Here is a 22,650-nt window from a genome sequence, read left to right on the forward strand (position 1 = left end):
ACACACAAGGAGTGGGCAGAGATTTTATGCATTTATCCATCAAATCCGAGTGTTTCACAGGTTCATTATACAAACAATGAAGAGAAAGGCAGAGTAAAGTGACTAGTAGTGAATTCTGAAATGTGTCCGAATCTAGCCTCACCCACTGTGCCATTTTTATTATTTTATTTTATTAGCTTCCTGTGGTGTTTCTGACATTTGACATTTCAGAAAGAAAGATGGAGTGGCTTCTCTTCACTTTCCTGGGAATACCCACATTTCACTTTCCCTGCATCTGTCTGTCGGCACCATAATCACAAGGTCTTTGTTTTCACGCTTTACCATGTACAGAACATGTTTGCACTGCGATCCTATTCTGTGGGTCATTAAGCATAAAAACATCCTTACTGGAACTCTTCAGATCATGACTGTACATAAAATTCCCCAGGCTATTGATGGGAAATTGATGCATTTAAATTTATAAGTAAAAAGGTCCTGAAAAGTTGTCTATCCTGCCTCCTGACCCCTTGCCTCCTTTGAGCCTGGAGCTTCCCTCATCCCTTCCACAACCAATGGTCCATTATTCTCCCCAGCTGCAAATGCTCCTAAAATTACCACTCCTCCAAGAGGCCTTCCCAGACTAAGCCCTCATTTCCCCTACCTTCCCTCCCCTCTGAATCGACTCTGCTCTTGTCCGTGTGCCCCTTAAACACTTTTATACTCACCTCAGCCCCACAGTACTTAGGCACATTTCTTTATTCCACTACTATATCCCCTACCCCTGATCTATTAGTTGTCTGTCTCCCTCCATAGACTGGAAGATCCTTGGAGTCAGGAATTGCTTCTATCAACCCAATTGTATTGTACTTTCCCAAGCGCTTAGTACAGTGCTGTGTGCACAGTAAGCATTCAGTCACCATTAATTGATTAAAACCATTCGTGTGGAGAGCATAGCCAACATTTGCCACTAAGAAAATGATATGGGAGCCCACTTTGAGGCTTCCTTTAACGAGTCACTTTTATCTGTTTTTCAGTTCAACGTACTTCATGGCCTTCATCAGAATGAAGTGGGGAGGATTTCTGAGGCTAGAGAGGATATGGCTGATTCTCAAACCAGCAAGGACAGAACCATCTGCAAGCTGAGAGAAGAGGTAATTTCATCAAGGGTGGGGTGTAGTAACTAGATACACATCCTCTACTGGCTTCTTCACTTAAGGGAGCAGTGTGAACTAGAGTTTAATTTTCCTACGTTTGTCTTTTAAATAAACTGTGTATGCAAATCATTTACAGGGGTGAATCATTCATCCATTAGAGAGAATGTTCCTTTAACATGAAACTACGTGAAAGAGAGAAATGTGTAATGGCTTGGGATCTGAAGTTAATGTAATGCTACAGTGTCAGCTTGCAGCAGGAAAGAAGTATTTGGAGAGTACAAAGACTAAATATTAAACTACCAAAGGCTCCTGAGCCCAGCACATAGCTCACAGTGGGGGTGCGTGGGAGGAAGAACTCATTAAAAGTTCAATCTGTTATAAGACTTGATATGGCAAGGTATTGTCAAATTTGGGGGACATGGGATACGTGTTCTGTAGGATTTCTGGGGCGCTTAATGGTATTCTTGGCAGGCAGGCAATCTCATGGTAGGGGCAAGCAAGGGAAAGTAATTTTGGTTATTCTTAATTTATGTTTGAGCTACGTGTCTAGGAAAACAGTATAGAGCATCTGTTTCTTCACCCCACAAATTGAAGAATTGTCACAGATTGTAAACTTCTCATGTTTCCTTGTCTGGATGAAAAAGGAGGTGTCATCTCTCCAGGAGATAGAAGGGAACATTGAGTCATTTACTCTCTAAGAGTCATGCCTGCATTTTTAGGATGTTGGGTTGCTGAAATGGAAGATAATGGAAATCAGAAATGTGTTTACAGTAAACTAGACAATCCTGCTTAACAAGGGGAAAGGTGTTTAGAAAATTTCCTCTCAACATATGGTCAAAAATCTTGGAAAAATAAAGGAAGCTTTAAGGGGAGAAAAAGGTGGTAGGAGGAGGGAGTTTGGTTTGGTGGTTTTGTTCTTGACTGAGGGGAAACACAGGGCCAACCTGTTGCCGAAAGTCTGTTCATTCATTCATTCATTCATTCATTCAATCATATTTATTGAGCACTTACTGTGTTCCTCTTCCGTGACTGAGGGACAGGCGTCATTCACTGTTAGTGCACTTGGAAATTAATTTGAAAGAAACTAGATAGGGAGAAAGGTCAGTGAACACTTTGGCACTTTTGAGACTGGAAATCAAATCTGGGGAGAGAGAGAGAGAGAGAGAGAGCACTCTCTTACATCGGTGCTTACAGGGGAAATGTTTAATAATAATAATAATAATGGCATTTATTAAGCACTTACTATGTGCAAAGCACTGTTCTAAGCACTGGGGAGGTTGCAAGGTGATCAGGTTGTCCCACAGGGGGCTCACAGTCTTAATCCTCATTTTACAGATGAGGTAACTGAGGCATAGAGAAGTTAAGTGACTTGCCCAAAGTCACACAGCTGGCAAGTGGTGGAGCAGGATTTGAACCCATGACCGCTGACTCCAAAGCCCGTGCTCTTTCCACTGAGCCACATTGCTTCTCTCAAGTTTACTGTTCAGGGAAATTGTAGCTTTTGAAAAGAGCCAGTATTCGGAAATGATTTCTCCGTAATTCCCACTGTTCTACACAGTTCACTATTATGGTACCCAAGTTGGGAGGACAGAACAAAGGTTTTAAAGACATAGTGAAATACAAACAATGAGATCTACCATGGACTGTTCAGAGACGACAGTTACAGTAAGACCACATACTCAATTCATCACTAAATCCTGTTGGTTCTACCTTCACAACATCGCTAAAATCACCCTTTCCCTCTCCATTCAAACTGTGACTACATTAATCCAATCGCTTATCAAATCCCACCTTGATTACTGTATCAACCTCTTTGCTGACCTCCCAGCCTACTGCCAATTCCCACTCCAGTCTGTACTTCACTCTACTGCCTGGATCACTTTTTAATAGAGATGTTCAGGTCATGTTTCCTGACTCCTCAAGAACTTCCAATGAACAGAAACTCTTCACCATTGGCTTTAAAGCACTCAATCCCCTTGCACCCTCCTACCTCACCTTGCTTCTTTCCTACTATAACCCAGTCCACACACTTCACTCCTCTAATGTTAATTCTCTCACCATACCTCGATCTTCCTCTCTCACCACTGACCTCTTGCCTGCATCCTGCCTCTGGTCTGGAACATTCGTCCTCCCAGACAATGTCTCCACCCACCTTCAAAGTCCTATTGAAGTCACATCTCCTTCAAGAGACCTTCCCTAAGCCCTCCTTTCCTCTTTCCCCACTCCCTTCTGCGTCATCTTGACTTGCTTCCTCCCAGTCCCACAGCACTTAGGTACATATCTGTAATTTATTTATATTAACATCTGTCTCCCCCTCTAAACTGTAAGCTTGTTGTGGCAGGGAAGCTGTCTGTTTATTGTCATATTGTGCTCTCCCAAGCACTTATTTCAGGGCTGTGCACAGAATAAGAACCCAGTGAATATGATTGACTGATTGACCAGCAGGCCACAACGGGGAAGAAATGGTTCCACTTGACCAGAGATTCTGACAAGATCAGGAGATGAGGAGAAATAAAATGAGACACAGATCAAGGACATATTGGCCATGTATCTGGAGAGAAATAACTGGAATGATTGCCACTGCTTTGTGCTCTTTAAACACAGGGTTATTGCAGTAGACAGGGAAAGGAGCTGTCTATTCTATAGCATTGTACTCTCCCAAGTGCTTAGGACAGTCCTTGGCACATAGTAAGTACACAATAAATACCACTGATGATGATGATTTATCATGAATAAGCTCTGGATAATCAATCAGTGGTATTCATTGAGCATATACTGTGTGCAAAGCACTGTACTCAGCACTTAGAGAATACACTAAAACAGAGTTGTAGACATTTTCCCTGCCCATGAGGATCTTACAGTCTAGAGGATAGCTAAATTATATGACACTATTCTTTCGTGCCCAATTTACTCTTCATACGCATCTCTCCCTACTCCCAGCCCAAGTTTCTCCTGATGAATTTCTGATAATAATAATAATGATAGTATTATTACAAATAATAATAATGGCTGGTATTTGTTAAGCACTTACTGTGTCAGGCATGGTACTAAATGCTGGGCAGATAAAAGCAAATCAAGTTGGACACAGTCCTTGTCCCACAAGGAGCTCACAGTCTCAGTCCCCATTTTACAGATGAGGTAACTGAGGCCAGAGAAGTAAAGTAACTTGCCCAAGGTCACACATCAGACATATGGTAGAGCCAGAATTAGAACCCATGACCTTCTGACTCTGTCCACTTTGCCTTGCTGCTTCTCTAGTTTCCCCTCGACTCAAGATATTTTACTGGGTGTGAAGTTAGGTGACTGGAATCAGAACTTGATCTGGAACAATAACCAAATTGAGAGATTTGGTTATGGTCAGCTTGCAGAAGCAGGCATGAACTTAATTCGTTTTTGAAATTATAGGACTGTGACGAGGCCCAAAGTGGTAGAAATTGAATGTAACAGAGAAAAAGCAGGTAAATTGTTATCTACAGATACATTATTAAACAGAACTACTCCCGCCATCAACCCTGGCCTAGCCTAATCTTCATTTCTCCAGTTTTTCGTCTGATCGTCAAGACCCCATACTGCTGGGAATTTTTTAAAAAATACATTATTTTCAGTAGTGTGTAAAACATACTATTTTCCATTCTAGTGATTGGGCCCATGTCTTTGAAACAGAGTGCCTCAGATCAATCTGTCATAGTAGCCAGAGCACAAGTACTGTTTCAGAGAGTCATCACTTCAACTTCTATAATGAATTCATCTGGGCTTTTTCTACCTTCTAGGGTTTTCTCATGATCCGGATTCCATTTCCAATCGGAAGGAGCATTTGGATGCTATTTTCAACCTAAATCATATTTGATACTTAGATTCTGACTCTTGTTGGAACAGAGACCTTTCTTTCTAAGTCCTTATTCCCATCAGGACCTTTCAGTCCAGCTTCATTGTCAAGACTGAGGAGTGGGTCATTTTAAAGTCTGAATGTTTAGCAAGATTTTCTCGATTTCATCTTCACAGAAATTCCCGGGAAGCACAGGCAGTTGCTTAACAATTATTTTGAATGCTAATAGGGCTGTATTGATTTTTGCTTTGTGTTGATGTGTTTAACTTCTGAACAGCTGTTCTGTACTTCGCTGAAGCAAGCTGCCTTAGGCATCTTCTGTTGTGAATAACTTGCTGTTGAAGAGAAATGAATCTCCAGTTCACGTGGCGGTCACTCTTAGAATTGCTGTTTCTCATCATGAAGAAAATCATTCATTCTTTCATTCATTCAACCGTATTTATTGAGTGCTTCCTGTGAGCAAAGCACTGTACTGAGTGCTTGGGAAAGTGTAAACTAGCAATAAACAGACACATACCCTGCCCACAATGAGCTTACAGTTTCGAGATGAGCTATACAGCAATGATTATTTCAGAATAATAATGATGGCATTTGTTAAGCACTTACTATGTGCAGAGCATTGTTCTAAGCACTGGGGGCGGGGGGATACAAGGTGATCAGGTTGTCCCACATGGGGCTCACAGTCTTAATCCCCATTTTACAGATGAGGGAACTGAGGCTCAGAGAAGTGAAGTGACTTGCCCAAGGTCACACAGCTAAGTGGAGGAGCCAGGATTAGAGCGCATGACCTCTGACTCCCAAGCCCGAGATCTTGCCACTGAGCCACGCTGCTTCTCAGAACGATATAGGAGGCTAAATTGATAAGTAAATAGCACAGGGTAATGCCCCCAGATATGTTTTCGTTATTTCTTATACCCTGGCCTTCTTTTTCTAGAAGAAAAGACTTCAGAACAATCCACCTCGAGTTCTGAGTCAGACTGAGTGTCTAGGAGTGGTGAGGTAGGGAAAGGGAAGGAAATTCCTGACAATTAATCAAGCAATCATATTTATTGAGTGCTTACTGGGTGCAGAACACTATACTAAGCACTTGGGAGACTACAGTATAAAAATATAACAAACACATTCATTCATTCATTCAATCGTATTTATTGAGCACTTACTGTGTGCAGAGCACTGTACTAAGCACTTGGAAAGTAGCAATACTCCAAGCCCACATCAAGCTTGGGTTGGGCACTGAGCCTGTAGCTGGGAGCAGTGAACGACTTTTTGGTGGTGGCTGGGTGAAGAAGGCGCTTTTAGGATTTGCCTTCCTCCAGAGGTCTTGCCCTAGCCTATATATTTGCCCACTTGCTAGAACGGTTGACATTTACTGATCACCCATGTCCATTCTCACTGTGTTCCTCTCCCACTGCACCGGCCAAAGCCATCGTCGATAAAAAAAAATCCATTTTTTACCATTGGCCGAAGAGATGAATTGATGCGCAAAACAGGAGATGGGATGATTGAGAGGCTGTCATTGCGTTACAGAAGGAACAGCACAAAAAGGTAAATAAACAATCACAGCAGGATTTGAGAAGCATGAGAAGAGAGTTAAAATTCTGGTCCTTTCTTAATGTTTTTCTTTACACATATTTTGAGGGCACAATTGCTCATCAATAACCATTAATAGCAGTGACAGAAACAAAGCTGGAAAAAATAGGTTCTTCAGTCATCTTTCTACTTTCCCATATGGCTTAATGAGACAGGCTTCAAAGAGCAAAAAATAAAAATTCACAGAGACAGTCATATTTCATCTTGAAACCAGGAGGCACAAATGTAGCTCTCTGTTCCCAGAGAACAGAGTAGGGGACAATACCGAAGCTTAGCACCTTACTACTTTCAAAGTGAGGGGAGAAGTGTTTTAATACACCAGCTGATAGAGCGTGGCCTAGAGGGGAGAGCACGGCCTGGGAGTTGTAAAGACCTGGGTTCTAAAACTGGCTATGCCATTTGTCTGCTATGTGACCTTGAGCAAATCATTTAACTTCTCTGTGCCTCAGTTCGCTCATCTGTAAAATGGAGATTAATGTGGAACATGGACTATGTCCAACTAGATTAGCTTGAATCTACCCCAGCGCCTAAAACAGTACTTGACACATAGTAAGCCCTTAAATTCCATCATCATCATTATTTTAATTATTTTTAAATTGCAAGCTCCTTGTGGTCAAAGGTTGTGTCTACCAATTCGGCTGTAGTGTACTCTCCCAAGCTTAGAACTGGGCTCTGCGCACAGTAAACGCTCAATAAATTCCACTGATCGGTTGATTGATTCACCTTTCCAGATGCCAGAGGGCCTTTGTAAAGCAATGCTGCCGCCCGTCATGGTGGTGAGGGGGTCAGTTTTCATCGTCATTCATTCATTCAGTTGTATTTATTGAGCACTGACTGTGTTCAAAGCAATGTACTAAGTGCTTGGGAGAGTATGCTATAATAATAATAATAATAATAATGGCATTTGTTAAGCACTTACTATGTGCAAAGCACTGTTTTAAGCACTGGGGAGGTTACAAGATGATCAGGTTGTCCCATGGGGGGCTCACAGTCTTAATCCCCATTTTACAGATGAGGTAACTGAGGGTCAGAGAAGTTTAGTGACTTGCCCAAAGTCACACAGCTGACAATTGGCAGAGCCGGGATTTGAACCCATGACCTCTGACTCCAAAGCCCATGCTCTTTCCATTGAGCCATGCTGCTTCTCTCTATAACAATAAACAGACACATTGGGCCACTGGAGACTACTGGGCTCTGCCAAGGGGCATCCCTCTGGACCACAAGCTCCTTGTGGGCAGAGATTGTGTCAATTAACTCCATTGTATTGTACTTTTCTCAAGCACTTAGTACAGTGCTCTGTACATAGTATTGGCTCAAGTAAGTCTTCAATTACTTGATTGATTCCCCTAGATTGTAAGTTCCTTGAGGGCAAGGACCAAGTCTACAAAGAGAAGCAGCGTGGCATAGTGGATAGAGCATGGGCTTGGGAGTCAGAACGGCATGGGTTCTAATCCTGCTCATCACTTGTCTGCTGTGTGACCTTGGGCAAGTCACGTCACTTCTCTGGGCCTCGGTTACCTCATCTGTAAAATGGGGATTGAGACTGTGAGCCCCATATGGGACAGGGACTGTGTGTAAGCCAATTTGCTTGGTTTCCACCCCAGCACTTAGTACAGTGCCTGGCATATAGTAATTGCTTAACAAATATCATAATTATTATTAGTATCATTAAAAACCCTATTATACTCTCCCAAGCACTTAGTTCGGTGCTCTGAGCACACCAAATGCTCAGTAAATATCACTGATTAATTGATTGATTGATTGCTCTGTAGTAGTAGTAGTAGTAATAGTAATGATATACTTCTTAAGCACATTCTATGTGCATTATACTGCTCTATGCGCTGAGCACTTTGTACAGAGCCCTGTACTAAGCTCTTGGGAAAATACATCTGAGCTGATTTATCTGGTCCCTGCCTCCCTTTCTTCCGTCCCTGGGGTCCCTGAAACAGGTAGGCGGTGGCCCCCGGGGGGCTTGTGTCTCGCTTTTTAATGGAGCCATCAATTGTGAGTCTCTGGACCTCAAGAGTCTCACAACCTAAGAGTATAAGTGGGGAAGAGGGGAATCGGAAAGAGACGAGTCAGGAGTGATGAAACAATAAGATGTTATAGCAGCATTAAAGACAGTTGTGCTGCACGGAGTAACTGCTCCAAAAATTCCATCCATCGATTGACAAAGACGATGGGATGGAGTCAGGCCACAGGACAAGGTGAAGGAAGATTCATGAAGACAGAATTGACATAGGAGAAAAGGAGAAGGGCGGTATCCAGTCATCTATTGTCGAACCATCGAGGGTGGGTCCAGGAAGTGTTGGTGAGGGGGGCGGTGACGCCTGTCTGGGTCTCTGGTGTGGCCAGCGGGCTTGTTTGGAAGCAAGGTTATCCCCAACAGCATTCGAGCCTCATTCCTGAGTCTGCAGGCTGCAATTTTCTCTGTGCTGGGGATTGCTCTCACAGGCAGGAAATGAGGCCAACATCTCTCTCTAAGAGCCAACCTCCTTTTTCAGGTCATTACTTTTCAGGTACCATTTCTGCCTCATTGATCCTTTCTTTTTTCCTCAGTTTTTTTCTCTTCAGGAGAAGTGGATTCTTCTTCTTTCTCTATATTTTCCCCTGGAGGGAAAGCATCTTCCGACTCTGCTAAATTGTACTCTCCCAAGTGCTTAGTTCAGTCCTCTGTATGCAGTAAGCAGTCAGTAAATACCACTGGCTGATTGATTGGCCCTCCCTCCTTCCCCAGCATACTGACCTATCCACCGGGTGATGTTGATTGAAACCACTCTAGGAGCTGCTCCAGACAGCTGGCTGGGCATGGGGCACTCATGTGCGGGATCCATTCGATCAATCAATCAATGGTATCTATTGAGCACTCATTTTGTGGAGAGCATGGTACTAAACTCTTGGGAGGGTGAAATGCAGTCAGTAGAAAAAACTCCTTCCCCATTTCCTGGGTGCCCTGAAACAGGGAAGCGGGGGTCTCCAGGCTTGTATCATCCCCCTCCCCACAGGCCAGCCCTCCACTCTCATCCAGCCCCCTCCCCACCCCTTGCGATACCCCTCCCTCACCCCATCCTGGTCATCCTGTCCCATCACCCCCTTAATCCCCCCAACACCTACCCCTCCTCGCCCCCGACCATCTCACCTTCATTCAACCCCTTCCCACCCCTCATATCATCCCCATCCCCAACCCCTCCCCATAGCCTCAGCCAGGTTTGGCCTGTGGAACTCCCCTGCTCCATCATGGCGAAGCATCCCTTCATTACTGACCTGTTCCTGACCCCATCACTGCCCCTCCTCGCCTTCCCTGAAACCCAGCTTTCCCCACATGATGTGGTCTCCCTGCCGCTCTCTCTTAAGGGGGACTCATCTTCTTCCATTCCCCCGGAATCACTGGGAAAGGCGGTGGTGTCAGCTTCCTTCTCACGCCCAAGTGCTGTATTCCACCTCCCCTATCCCTCTCTTTCCCTTCCTTCGAAGCCCATGTCATCTGCCTCTACCACCCACTCCACATTCTAGGAACAGTCGTCTACCGGCCCCCACCCCAAGTCTCACCTCCAACTTTTTTAACCATTTTTGATCCCTTTCTCACATTCTTTTTCTCATTCTCCATCCCTACATTGATCCTTGGGTACTTCAATATTCACATGAATGTCCCCTCTGATCCTTCCCCGGTCCACCTCCTCTCACTTCTTTATTCCAATGATGATGATGGTATTGGTTAAGCGCGTACTATATGCCAGGCACTGTACTAAGTGCTGGGGTGGATACAAACAAATAGGTTGGACACAGTCCCTGTCCCACATGGGGCTCACAGTCTCAATCCTCATTTTACAGATGAGGTAACTGAGGCCCAGAAAAGGGAAGTGCCTTGCCCAAGACCACACAGCAGACAAGTGGTGGAACCAGAATTTGAACTCATGACCTTCTAACTCCCAGGCCCGGGCTCTATCCACTACGCCATCTAATGACCTTCTGCTCCACCCCACCTCCCACACTCACCAACTTGGGCACGCACTTGATTTAATAACCTCCAGTAACTTTTCAATCTCTACCCTCACCAGTTCTGATATCCTTCTATCTGCCCACAATCTCCTCACCTGCTCTCTTTCCCATACAACCACCACCCCCATAAATCTGTCCTTTTCCCCCGACAGAGAACTCCTCTGTTCTTTTGACCCCCTCCACTACTCTACAGCCATCCTACCTAATTTGATCTTCACACCCAAACTACCTTCTCCTGAATCACAAATTGACACACTCAAAATCACCCTCTTCCCTGAATTGAACTCCGTTGCTCCCCTGTCCCTCCACTGGTCTCGTACCACTAACCTACAATGCTGGTTTGCATATGTTTGTACAGATTAATTACTCTATTTACTTTACTTGTACATATTTACTATTCTATTTATTTTGTTAATGATGTGCGTTTAGCTTTAATTCTATTTGTTCTGATGACTTGACACCTGTCCACATATTTTGTTTTGTTCTCTGTCTCCCCCTTCTAGACTGTAAGCCTGTTGTTGGGTAGAGACCGTCTCTATATGTTGCTAACTTGTACTTCCCAAGCGCTTAATACGGTGCTTTGCACACAGTAAGCACTCAATAAATACGATTGAATGAATGAATGAATGAAATGGTTCACCTCCACAATCCACTTTTTCTGCTCTTGTGCCTGAGTTATGGAGCAAGTTGGAGGAAATCCAGAAAAATCTGACCTTAGCCATCTTAGAATCTTTCTTTTCTGCTTCATTTTGGCCCTCTCCTCTGCCCAACAACAATACTTCTCCTTCCTAATTCATGCCACTGCCCCAGCTATTTAATGCCCCAGACATTTAACTGCCTTCTCAAACCTCCTGTCCTCCCCACCCCCACCATCTCTTTACCCTAATGACCTGGCAACATATCTCATTAGCAAAATTGAAACTATCAGGCATGATCTCCCTAAAATCTCCCCAGCCCCTCTCCAATCCCCTCCTCCACTCTTTTGACTCTCCCTATGTCCCCTGCAGTAACACAAGATGAGAGTCCTCAGCTTCTCTCTAAATCAACCCACCTCTACCTGTGCTTCTGACCCCATCCCTTCTTACCTTTTTAAAGGACTCATCTGTCCTCCTTGACTGCCATCCGCTCTGCAAATTGTCAGTTGTGTGACTTTGGGCAAGTCACTTAACTTCTCTGTGCCTCAGTTACCTCATCTGTAAAATGGGGATTAAGATTGTGAGCCCCCCGTGGGGCAATCTGATAACCTTGTAACCTCCCCAGCACTTAGAACGGTGCTTTGCACATAGCAAGCGCTTAATAAATGCCATCATCATTATTATTATTATCTTCAACTGGCCGTTATTTTCTAACAGCTTCTCCACTGCTTTCAGACATGCTTATGACTCCCCTATCCTTAAAATAAAATAAAAAAACCTTCTCTTGACCCCATGGCTCCCTCCAGTTATCGCCCTGTTTCCATCCTACCTTTTCTCTCCAAACTTCTTGAAAGAGTTGTTTACACTTGCTGTTGCCACTTCCTATCCTCCAATTCTCTCCTAGATCTCCTCCAGTATGGCTTCTACCCCTTCAAAAGAGAAGCAGCGTGGCTTAGTGGAAAGAGCCCACGATTGGGAGTCAGAGGTCATGGGTTCAAATCCTGGCTCTGCCACTAGTCAGCTGTGTGACTTTGGGCAAGTCACTTAACTTCTCTGTGCCTCAGTTACCTCATCTGCAAAATGGGGATTAAAATTGTGAGTCCCATGTGGGCCAACCTGATAATCTTGTACCTACCCCAGGGCTTAGAACAGTGCTTGGCACTTAGTAAGTGCTTAACAAATACCATCATTATTATTATTATTCACTCCAAAAGAAACAGACCTCTCTAAGGTAACTAATGATCTGCCTAGGTCTCTCAGCAGCCCTGGACACTGTACACCATCCTTTCTCCTTGAAACTCTATGCAACATTGGATTCACTGACGCTGTCCTCTCCTAGTTCTCCTCCTATATCTCTGACCACTTCTTCTCAATCTTTTTTGCTGGCTCCTCCTCTGCCTCTCACCTTCTGACACGGGGGGTCCCTCGAGGTTCAGTTCTAGATCCCCTTATATTCTTCCTCTACATCCACTCCCTTGAAGAACTCATTCACTCCCATAGTTTCAAGTACCATCTCTATGCAGATGATTCCCAAATCTACATTTCCAGGCCTGACCTCTCTCTTTCCCTGCAATCTCACATTTCCTCCTGCCTTTAAGACATATCACTTGGATGTCCTCCTATCACCTAAAATGTAACACAACTAAAACAGAACTCTTTAGCTTTCCACCCAAACCCTGTCCTTTCTCTGTCTTTCCCATCACTGTGGACACTATCACTATCCTCCCTCCCTCACAAGCCCATAACCTTGGAGTTACTCTCGCCTCATCTCTCTCATTCCACCCACATATTCAATCTGCCACCAAATCTTGTCAATTCTACCTTCACAACATTGCTCATATCTGCCCTTTCCTCTCCATCTCAACTGCCACTTTGCCAATCCAATCACTTATCCCATCCCACCTTGACTACTGCATCTGCCTCCTTGCTGACTTCCCAGCCTCCAGTTTTTCTCCATTCCAATCCATACTTAACTCTGCTGCATGAATCATTTATCGACAAAACTGTTCCCCACTCAGGAACCTCCAATGGCTACCCATCCACCTCCGCTCAAACAGAAACACCCTAGCATTAACTTTAAATCACTGTCAGCTTGCCCCATCCTATCTTAACTTACTGATCTCCTCCTACCAGCTTACTCACTGTGCCCCAATCTCATCTATCTTACTGCCATCCCCTTTATCATGTCCTCCCCCTAGCCTGGACCTCCCTTCACCTCCGTATACTCCAGACCATCTTCAAAGCATTCTTAAGGTCACATCTCCCCCAAGAAGCTTTCCCCAGTGAAGCCCTCTTTTCCCAGGCTTGCTTTCTCTTCTGCATCATCTATGCACTGCCATCTGTGACCTTTACACACTCCTCCCTCAACCCCACAGTGCTTACATACATATCTTTAAATTATATACCATAAATTACTTATTCATTAGTATTAATGTCTGTCTTCCCCTCTAGACTGTAAACTCGTTATGAGCAGGGAATGCATCTCCTAATGCTGTTGTGGCACACTCTCCCAAGTGCTTAGTACAGTGCTCTGCACATAGTAAGCACTCAATAAATACAATTGATTAATTGATTTCATTCTGGAGTCATCTACTGCCCAAAGTTCTATTGTAGTTGTATGTCCACTCAAACCCCAGGTGAACATCCCGAAGGAAATAGAACTGGTACTCATCATTTCATAATCTCTGTGCATCTGAGGCAGAGTGAAGACCTAAAACTGATTGAAGTCTGAAAAACGATGGCTTATCATGCCTGGTTCTGACCTTGGCTCTCTAGATCTCAGCATGGTAGAATGTAAGTCGTTTAGACTCAGGCCGGGACTAGAGTTTACTTTTGGGTAGTATAATTGCAGCTGTACTTTGATCAATCAAATTCCCAAAATGCAGCCTAGATGGTGAACTTCCTTGCCTTTAATTTCAATGAGTCAGAATTTGGGGCAGCAAATGTGGTTAGAGATCTAGAGGTCATTTTAGATTACAGCCCATTTCTGGGATCATGAACGTTGTTATCCTCAGCAAAATCCTTTCCTCTTACAGCCCTTTCTTTTTTGCTTGCAGTACAGGTTAAACTAATGCACACACACAAAACAAATTCTTCTGGGGAGTATCAACAATACAATACTAGAATAATAAAATTATAAAACATAAAAGAGAATTCTAGTAATGTAAGGAAAAGTTGATTAGATCTAATTCAGAGTGAGAAATGGCCCTTTTATGACTACCTTTAACACCACTGACCTTGGGACTTATGTTAACATGATTACTTGGTTAATAGAATTATGGATCTCTGCACACATTCACATTCAGAGACAGACAGACACACACACACTAACACACAAGGCAACAACACTAGGAGGGAATAGAAATACATATGTGGCCCTGGTTCAACTGCTGTTGATGTCACCGTTTTTTTGTTTGTTTTTTGCGTTTTGTTTTCACTCCCTTTCCAATTTTTTTGGCATCTCCATTTAAAGCATTTTCTGTTCTAGTGCTTGGCACATAGTAAATGCTTAATAAATTCCATTATTATTATTATTATTATTATTATTATTATTTACTTTCCTGCTCAAATGGGCCTGGGTAGGGTTTAGACACCACTCTCATTTCCACATCAATTCATCTCCCTCCCTGCCTCCTTGGCTTCCCTTCCTGCTGTACACACCCCTGTTCCACTGGATTTCAGGTAATGTGTGGGAAACCCTAACTGCAATACAGGAGAAGCCATATGGCTTAGCCGAGAGAGCACGGGCTTAAGAGGCAGAGGTCCTGGTTTCTAATCCTGGCTCCACCATTTGTCTGCTGTGTGACCATGGGCAAGCCCCTTCATTTCTCTGTGCCTCAGTTACCTCATCTGGAAAATGGGGATTAAGACTATGAGGGCCACGTGGGACAATCCGATTACCTTGTATCTAGAACAGTGCCTAGAACAGTGCTTGGCACATAGTAAGTGCTTAACAAATACCAAAATTATTATTACAAGAGAAAATAAAATGGCTCACAGAGCAAGCCTTGACATCTGAAATGGAATTTTCCAGGTGTGTGTCTCTGACATTACTAGGGGTTTTTAGCCCTAATTCCTGGCTGAAAAAATCCCCGAAGTCACTGTAGATGCTCCCAAACTCTAGTCAGCCTCGACTGAGACCTGAAGACCTCCAGATTTGTCACTCTTCTACAACAAGTTTTGGGGCAACCTATGCACTGCCCCCAAGTCCCTGCACCCTTCTTGCTGTTATGTCTCTAAGGATGAATCCCAGGCATCTCTTGGAAGGTGTATTGGTCATCAAGAACTAGTCTATCACCCCACTCCTAGGGCGGGCTGCAGGAAGCCTGCAGACAGAGCACTCCCTCTGAACTTCCCTGATGGCATCCTAAGGCACATGTTCTTCTCCCCGGAGTTAGAAGCCTCACTCCTCCAAAGTTCTAGTCACTGGGCATGGCTCATCTAATGCCAATTTTCTCACTATACCTCCATCTAGTCTTATCTGGCTGCTGACCTCTCACCCTTACCCTGCCTGTGGCCTGGAACGCCTTCCCTCCTCATATCCAATCAACAATTATTCTCCCCCCACTTTAAAACCTTATTTAAGGCACATCTCCTCCAAGAGGCCTTCTCTGAATAGGCTCTCCTTTCTTCTACTCCCTTCTGTGCCACCTTGACTTTCTCTCTTGATTCATCCCCTTCCCAGGCCCGCAGCACTTATGAACATAACTGTAATTTAATTCATTTACATCAGTGTGTGTCTCCAGACTGTAAGTTCCTTGTGGGCAGGGAATTTGTCTGTTATATTGTTATATTCTACTCTCCCCAACCCTTAGTACAGTGCTCTACACACAGTAAATACTCAAAGGATATGATTGACTGGATTTTGAATCAACAGGGAACCCCTCTGAACTCTCTCTGTGCCCTTTTTCTGTCCAAGGCCCACAGCACAAACTCTCCCTAATCTTGCTCTGCCAAGCACATAGCTTTCCCACACTTTTAGATGGCAGAGAGTCTTCCATTTCCCCCAGCCTGCCCCTTCTACTTCCTCCCCAGTCCTGCTTTCTGATTGTTTTGGCTTACACTTAAGGGAGGAGCACCATGGAGTGACTTTCAGCACCATGGAGTGACTTTCCTGGCTCCCTCTTCCCTCTCCTAAGAATGGTGGCCAGTGGGCCTGGTCATCCCAGTGTTTAGTCTGTCCGTCAGTCAGGCAGACCTATTTATTGAGCACTTACTGTGTGGAAAGCACTGTACTAAGCACTTGGGAGAGCCCAATATAACAATAAACAGATCCATTCCCTGCCCACAATGAGCTTAGAGTTTAGAGGTTGACTGACATTAATGTAAATAAATAAATCACAGTTGTGTACATAAGTGCTGTGGGGTTGGGATGGAGGATGAATCAAGGGAGTAAGTCAAGGCAACACAGAAGGAAGTGGGAGAAGAGCAAAGGAGGGTTTAGTCCGGGAAGGCCTCTTGAAGGAGATGTGCCTTCAATAAGGCTTCGAAGCGGGGGAGAATCATTATCTGTTGGATATGAGGAGGGAGTGTGTTCCAAGCCAGAGACAAGATGTGGGCGAGGGGTCATCGGCAAGATAGAGAAGTTCAAGATATAGTGAGAAGATTGGCACTAGCGGAGGGAAGTGTGCGAGCTGGCTTGTAGTAGGGGAGTAGGGAGTTGAGGTGAGTTTTATTGGACTCTAACAGTTCTAATCTCAGTTAACTGTGCCTGTCACTTTAAACTTAGTAGGGCACCCGATTGCGCAGCTATAAAAATACCAGAGCCCTAAAAATGCTTATTCTTGTTCCTTGACTTGAGAATGCTCCATTATGGAACTTGGCAGAGAAGCATTGAGAGGTAAGAAGAATACTGGCAGTATTTCTCTTGTGAAAGCAATCTGAGCCCAATTCTAGACCCTGCCGAGAAGGGAGATTGACTGAAAACCTGAAAACTAACCTGATTATTTTTTCCAGAAGATCGTAAGGGAAACCCCTCTTTCCCATTGCATTGCTCTGTGATGTTTGAATCCAGGTGGCAAAATTGGAACATGGAAAGTTAATGTTTAGGACATTTGGGAGAATTTATCAAGGTACGGGAGACATTCTTGGGTTTTGAAAAGTTCATTAGCATTTCTATAACAATTTTCAAAAACACTTCCATTTTTTCTAATTATTTGCAAAATTCCTCAGGGCCGAGGTAAAATACGTTTCATTGTTAATTCAAAGGCAAAAGATGGCAGAGTTGTTAATTAGCCCCAAATCACCTAGAATGTCAAAGTGATGTAAGTCACGTCCGTGCAAACAAAATAGAATCCCAATTTCTAAAGAAAAAAATCCCCATTCTCCAGGAGCTGAACTCATGCCACCATCTTGACAACCCACCCTCTTTTTCCAGAGATGCCATCTTTGCTTGAGCAGATCTGAAAGTCCACAGTAATATCCCCTTTCCATCCTATCCCGACTGGATTACTGCATCAGCCTCCTCTCTGATCTCCCATCCTCCTGTCTCTCCCCACTTCAATCTATACTTCATGCTGCTGCCCAGATCATCTTTGTGCAGAAACTCCCTGGGCAAGTTACTCCCCTCCTCAAAAATCTCCAGTGGCTACCAATCAACCTACGCATCAGGAAAAAACTCCTCACTCTTGGCTTCAAGGCTGTCCATCACCTCGCCCCCTCCTACCTCACCTCACTTCTCTCCTTCTACAGCCCAGCCTTCACCCTCCGCTCCTCGGCCACTAACCTCCTCACTGTGCCTCGCTTCTCACCTGTCCCACCGTCGACCCCTGGCCCAAGTCCTCCCCCAGGCCTGGAATGCCCTCCCTCCACATATCCGCCAAACTAGCTCTCTTCCTCCCTTTAAAGCCCTACTGAGAGCTCACCTCCTCCAGGAGGCCTTCCCAGACTTAGCCCCCTCCTTCCTCTCCTCCTCCTCCCCCTCCCCATCCCCCCCCACCTCACCTCCTTCTCCTCCCCACAGCACCTATATATATGTATGTATGTTTGTACATGTTTATTACTCTATTTTACTTGTACATGTTTATTCTATTTATTTTATTTTGTTAATATGCTTTGTTTTGTTGTCTGTCTCCCCCTTCTAGACTGTGAACCCGCTGTTGGGTAGGGACCGTCTCTATATGTTGCCAACTTGTACTTCCCAAGTGCTTAGTACAATGCTCTGCACACAGTAAGTGCTCAATAAATATGACTGAATTGAGCCTCTTGCTGGGTGCCTACTATGTGATGAGCACTGTAATGAGTACCCACTTACCTACTATGTTCATAGCACTGTACTGGGTTCCCTCTGTGGGCAAAACTCAGTGCCATGAATCTACTCTTTGCAGAATGCAGAAAAGCGTAAGGAGCACAGAAGAATAATAATAATTAACAATTGTGGTATTGGTTATGTGTTTGCTATGTGCCAAACACTGTTCTAAGCACTGGGGTAGGTACAAAGTAATCAGGGTGGACACAGTCCCTGTCCCACATGGGGCTCACAGTCTTAATCCCCATTTTAAAGATGAAGGAACAGAGAAGTGAAGTGACTTGTCCAAGGTCACACAATGAACATGTGGCAGAGCAGAAATTGGAACCCATTTTCTCAGATTCGCAGGCTCATGCTCTTTCCACTGGACCATGCTTCTTTCCAAAGATACAGAAGAAGAAAAACTGTCACCCCCTTTTGACTGCAGGTTTATGTTGGTTCACTTCTCCATTGGTGAACTCCTTGTAAACTCCTTGTGAGCAGGATCTGTGACTACCAACCATAGTGCATTGTATTCGCCCAAGCATTTTGAGAAGTAGTGTGGCTCAGTGGAAACAGCACGGGCTTTGGAGTCAGAGGTCATGGGTTCAAATCCCGTCTCTGCCAACTGTCAGCTGTGTGACTTTGGGCAAGTCACTTAACTTCTCTGGGCCTCAGTTACCTCATCTGTAAAATGGGGATTAAAACTGTGAGCCCCCCGTGGGACAACCTGATCACCTTGTAACCTTCCCAGCACTTAGTACAGTGCTTGGCACATAGCAAACACTTAACAAATTCAATCATCATAATCATTATTATTATTTAGTACAACAGTGCTCTGCCCACAGTAAGTGTTCAGTAAATACCATGGTTCAAAGGTTTCATTCATTCATTCAATCATATTTATTGAGCGCTTACTATGTGCAAAACATTCTACTAAGCACTTGGGAGAGTACAATATATCAACCAACAGACACATTCCCTGCCCACAGTGAGCTCACAGTGTAGCGGGGGAGACAGACATTAATACAAATAAATAAATTAAAGATATATGCAGGCATATATATGTGTGTTGTGGGGATAGGAGGGAGGATGAATGAAGGAGCAAATAAGAGCAGTGCAGAAGGGAGTGGGAGAAGAGGAGAGGGCTCAGGGAAAGCTTCTTGGAGTAGAACTGCCTTCGATAATGTTTATTCAATTAGGCTTCCGTAAGGATTGATAGCCTGATGTGGTGGGTACCTGGAGTTTAGAAGCCCAGGACACGGAGAATGAGGTTTGACTCAAGGCAAGGCTGCATCCTTCCCAAGAGTCACTAAAATAAAACAGCTTCTCCAGCGACCAGAGACACCACTGAGCAACATATATCGGCCCCAGATCTTGGGTCAAGGCCTCAGGGAGTGTGTGGGAGTGTGGGAGTAACTGACCTGCCTGCTGCAAGCAAGTTTTACTCTTAGACAACACCATGGGGAACAATGACTCTGTCCGATCTGATTAATTTCTACTTCCCTCAGCCCTAACAAGGTGTACAAAAGTAAGTGCTTAACAAAAGTTATTATTCTTAGTCAGGCGTATTCCTTAAGCGTTTTCTGTTTGCAGAGCACTGTATTAACCATTTGGGTGAATACAGTATAACAATGAACAGCCACATTCCCTGCCCACAATGAGATTACAGTCTAGAGAGGGAGATGGGCATTAATATTAATAAATAAATTGCAAATAGGCATATAAGGGCTGAAGGGCTGGGGGAGAGAGTGTGATGCAGAGGGGAGTGGGAGAAGAGGAAAGGGGGCCTTAGTCAGGGAAGGCCCCTTGGAGTAGATGTACTGTCAATAAAGCTTTGAAAGCTGGGAGAGTAATTGTCTGTAGGATTGAGGAGGGAGGGCATTCCAGACCAGAGGCAGGACGTGGGTGAAAGGTTGGTGGTGAAATATATTATCATCATCATCATTAGGAAACTGAGTCCCAGAAGGTTCAAGGAATTTTAATAACCTCACTCAGCAGACAGGTGACCGAACCAAGTCATGAACCCAACCCAACTGACTTCAAGAGCCATGTTTGTTCTATAGCATTTTTTTGTTCTACCCCATGGCACTAATGTACATATCTGTAATTTACTTATATTAATGTCTATCTTCCCCTCTAGATGGTAGGTTTTTTAGGGGCAGGGTGTGTCTGTTATATAGTTTTATTGTGTTCTCCCAAGTGTTCAGTACAGTGCTCTGTATACTTGTCTGCTGTGTGACCTTGGACAAATCACTTCACTCCTCTGTGCCTCGTACGTCTTTTGTAAAATGGGGATTGACTCTGTGAGCCTCACACGGGAGTGGGACTGTGTCTAACTAGATTTGCCTATATCCACTCCAGCGCTTAGTACAGCACCTGGCATATAGGCCCACGTCATCCCCCGGGCCTGGAATGCCCTCCCTCTGCCCATCCGCCAAGCTAGCTCTCTTCCTCCCTTCAAGGCCCTACTGAGAGCTCACCTCCTCCAGGAGGCCTTCCCACACTGAGCCCCTTCCTTCCTCTCCCCCTCGTCCCCTTCTCCATCCCTCCCATCTTACCTCCTTCCCTTCCCCACAGCACCTGTATATATGTATATATGTTTGTACATATTTGTTACTCTATTTAACTTGTACATATCTATTCTATTTTATTTTGTTAGTATGTTTGGTTTTGTTCTCTGTCTCCCCCTTTTAGACTGTGAGCCCACTGTTGGGTAGGGACTGTCTCTATATGTTGCCAACTTGCACTTCCCAAGCGCTTAGTACAGTGCTCTGCACAAAGTAAGCGCTCAATAAATATGATTGATTGATTGATATAGTAAGTGCTTACCAAATGCCATTATTATTATTAATGTTATCAGTCAGTACTCAATAAATACCATTAAAATTGATTGACAGAACACGTACTGAGACCATCTCAGCTTCCTGGAAATGGTTTTGGATTGCTGTCCATGAGTCGACCCACCGCTCACCCACCTCTGAGCCCAATCCTGCATTCAGTCATGCACAGGGTCTGCCTAGACCACCCTTCTCCAGTGGGATCATGCGCGAACCTCAGGCAGGCTCTCCATTTCTCCACCTCAGTTGCCCACATTCCACATCTGTTGTAGATTGATTGAACTGAGCTTTTACAAAATTATGCTGATTATGCCCTGGCACTCTAGAAAACATAGTCCAAGATCAGAGCTGGTCTGGAGAAAGGCAAACCTAGCCAGGTTCAGTTCTCTCAGGGCTCTGCCATCTTTCTGAATCACTCGGGGCCCCCAAGACCACTGAGGTCTGGAGTAGTTTTTTTGGTTAGTGAATAGATCATGGGTCTAGGAGTTAGAAGGACCTGGGTTCTAACCCCGGCTCTGCCACGTGTCTGCAGTGTAAACTTAGGCAAGTCACTTAACTTCTCCAGGTCTCAGTTGCCATATCTATAAAATGGGGATTAAGAGTGTGAGCCCCATGTGAGATGGTGACCAATTAACTTCTATTTACCCCAGTGCTTAGAACAGTGTTTGGCACATAGTCAGTACTTAAGTACCATCATTACTGTGTGCTCTGAACACAGTAAGCACTCAATAAATACGATTGAATGAATGAATGGTTATTATTTTCTACCAAAATTTCCTGTTTTCTTCCTATGCTTAAAAAACAGAGGAAATTAGATTCAGATAATGATGTTTGCAGTGTTAATACCACAGATTTGGAAATGAAAACAGCACTATTACAATCCTAATAATAACATATTCCTAGTGTGCAGCTCAAGTAGGTTTAAGATGAAATTTATCTAGGTGTCATCTTTTAAATTTTATTTAATAGGTGCAGAGGGCTCCGTATGAAAACACTGTTAAAGAGCAAACAGATTTACTTAGGACAGTAATTCTATCGGAAACATTAGAGGTACATTTCCTTCTTTTTTTAAGCTAAAATTTATATTTAAAATGTATCGGCTCAGGTGAAATCATGCTGAAACCTTGGCGGAACTGAATTTTATACTATGATAACTAGAGAGTGTCCTAAGAGGCCTTGGACAAAATCAATCTTGAGAGTTGGCCTGCTTGCAATTGCTCCCTAGGAAGACTTGATGAAAGATAAATTAAATGTGGGATTGGCCAAAGTTATCCCAAGCCGCTGGCTATCATTTCCGTGGATTTCTGGAGGCTGGGCTGAAGTGTGCGATGAATGGAAATGAACCAATTCAATGTACAGATCTGAAAAAGACAGAGGGCTTGTAAGCCTAAATTTTATACCT

At 44.1% G+C, this 22,650-nt stretch overlaps 1 protein-coding gene across 1 annotated transcript in view; it reads left to right on the forward strand.

The window, feature by feature from the left end:
- CCDC102B (coiled-coil domain containing 102B) overlaps positions 1-22,650 on the forward strand; it is a 567,334-nt gene that overhangs the window by 183,511 nt on the left and 361,173 nt on the right. The window contains exon 5 of the mRNA XM_038746894.1: positions 1,014-1,130. Within this exon, the coding sequence (XP_038602822.1) occupies positions 1,014-1,130 (117 nt within the window). The remainder of the gene's footprint in view (positions 1-1,013; positions 1,131-22,650) is intronic.

This window comes from Tachyglossus aculeatus, chromosome 5 (assembly GCF_015852505.1).
Source record: "Tachyglossus aculeatus isolate mTacAcu1 chromosome 5, mTacAcu1.pri, whole genome shotgun sequence".
Taxonomy (NCBI): Eukaryota; Metazoa; Chordata; class Mammalia; order Monotremata; family Tachyglossidae; genus Tachyglossus; species Tachyglossus aculeatus.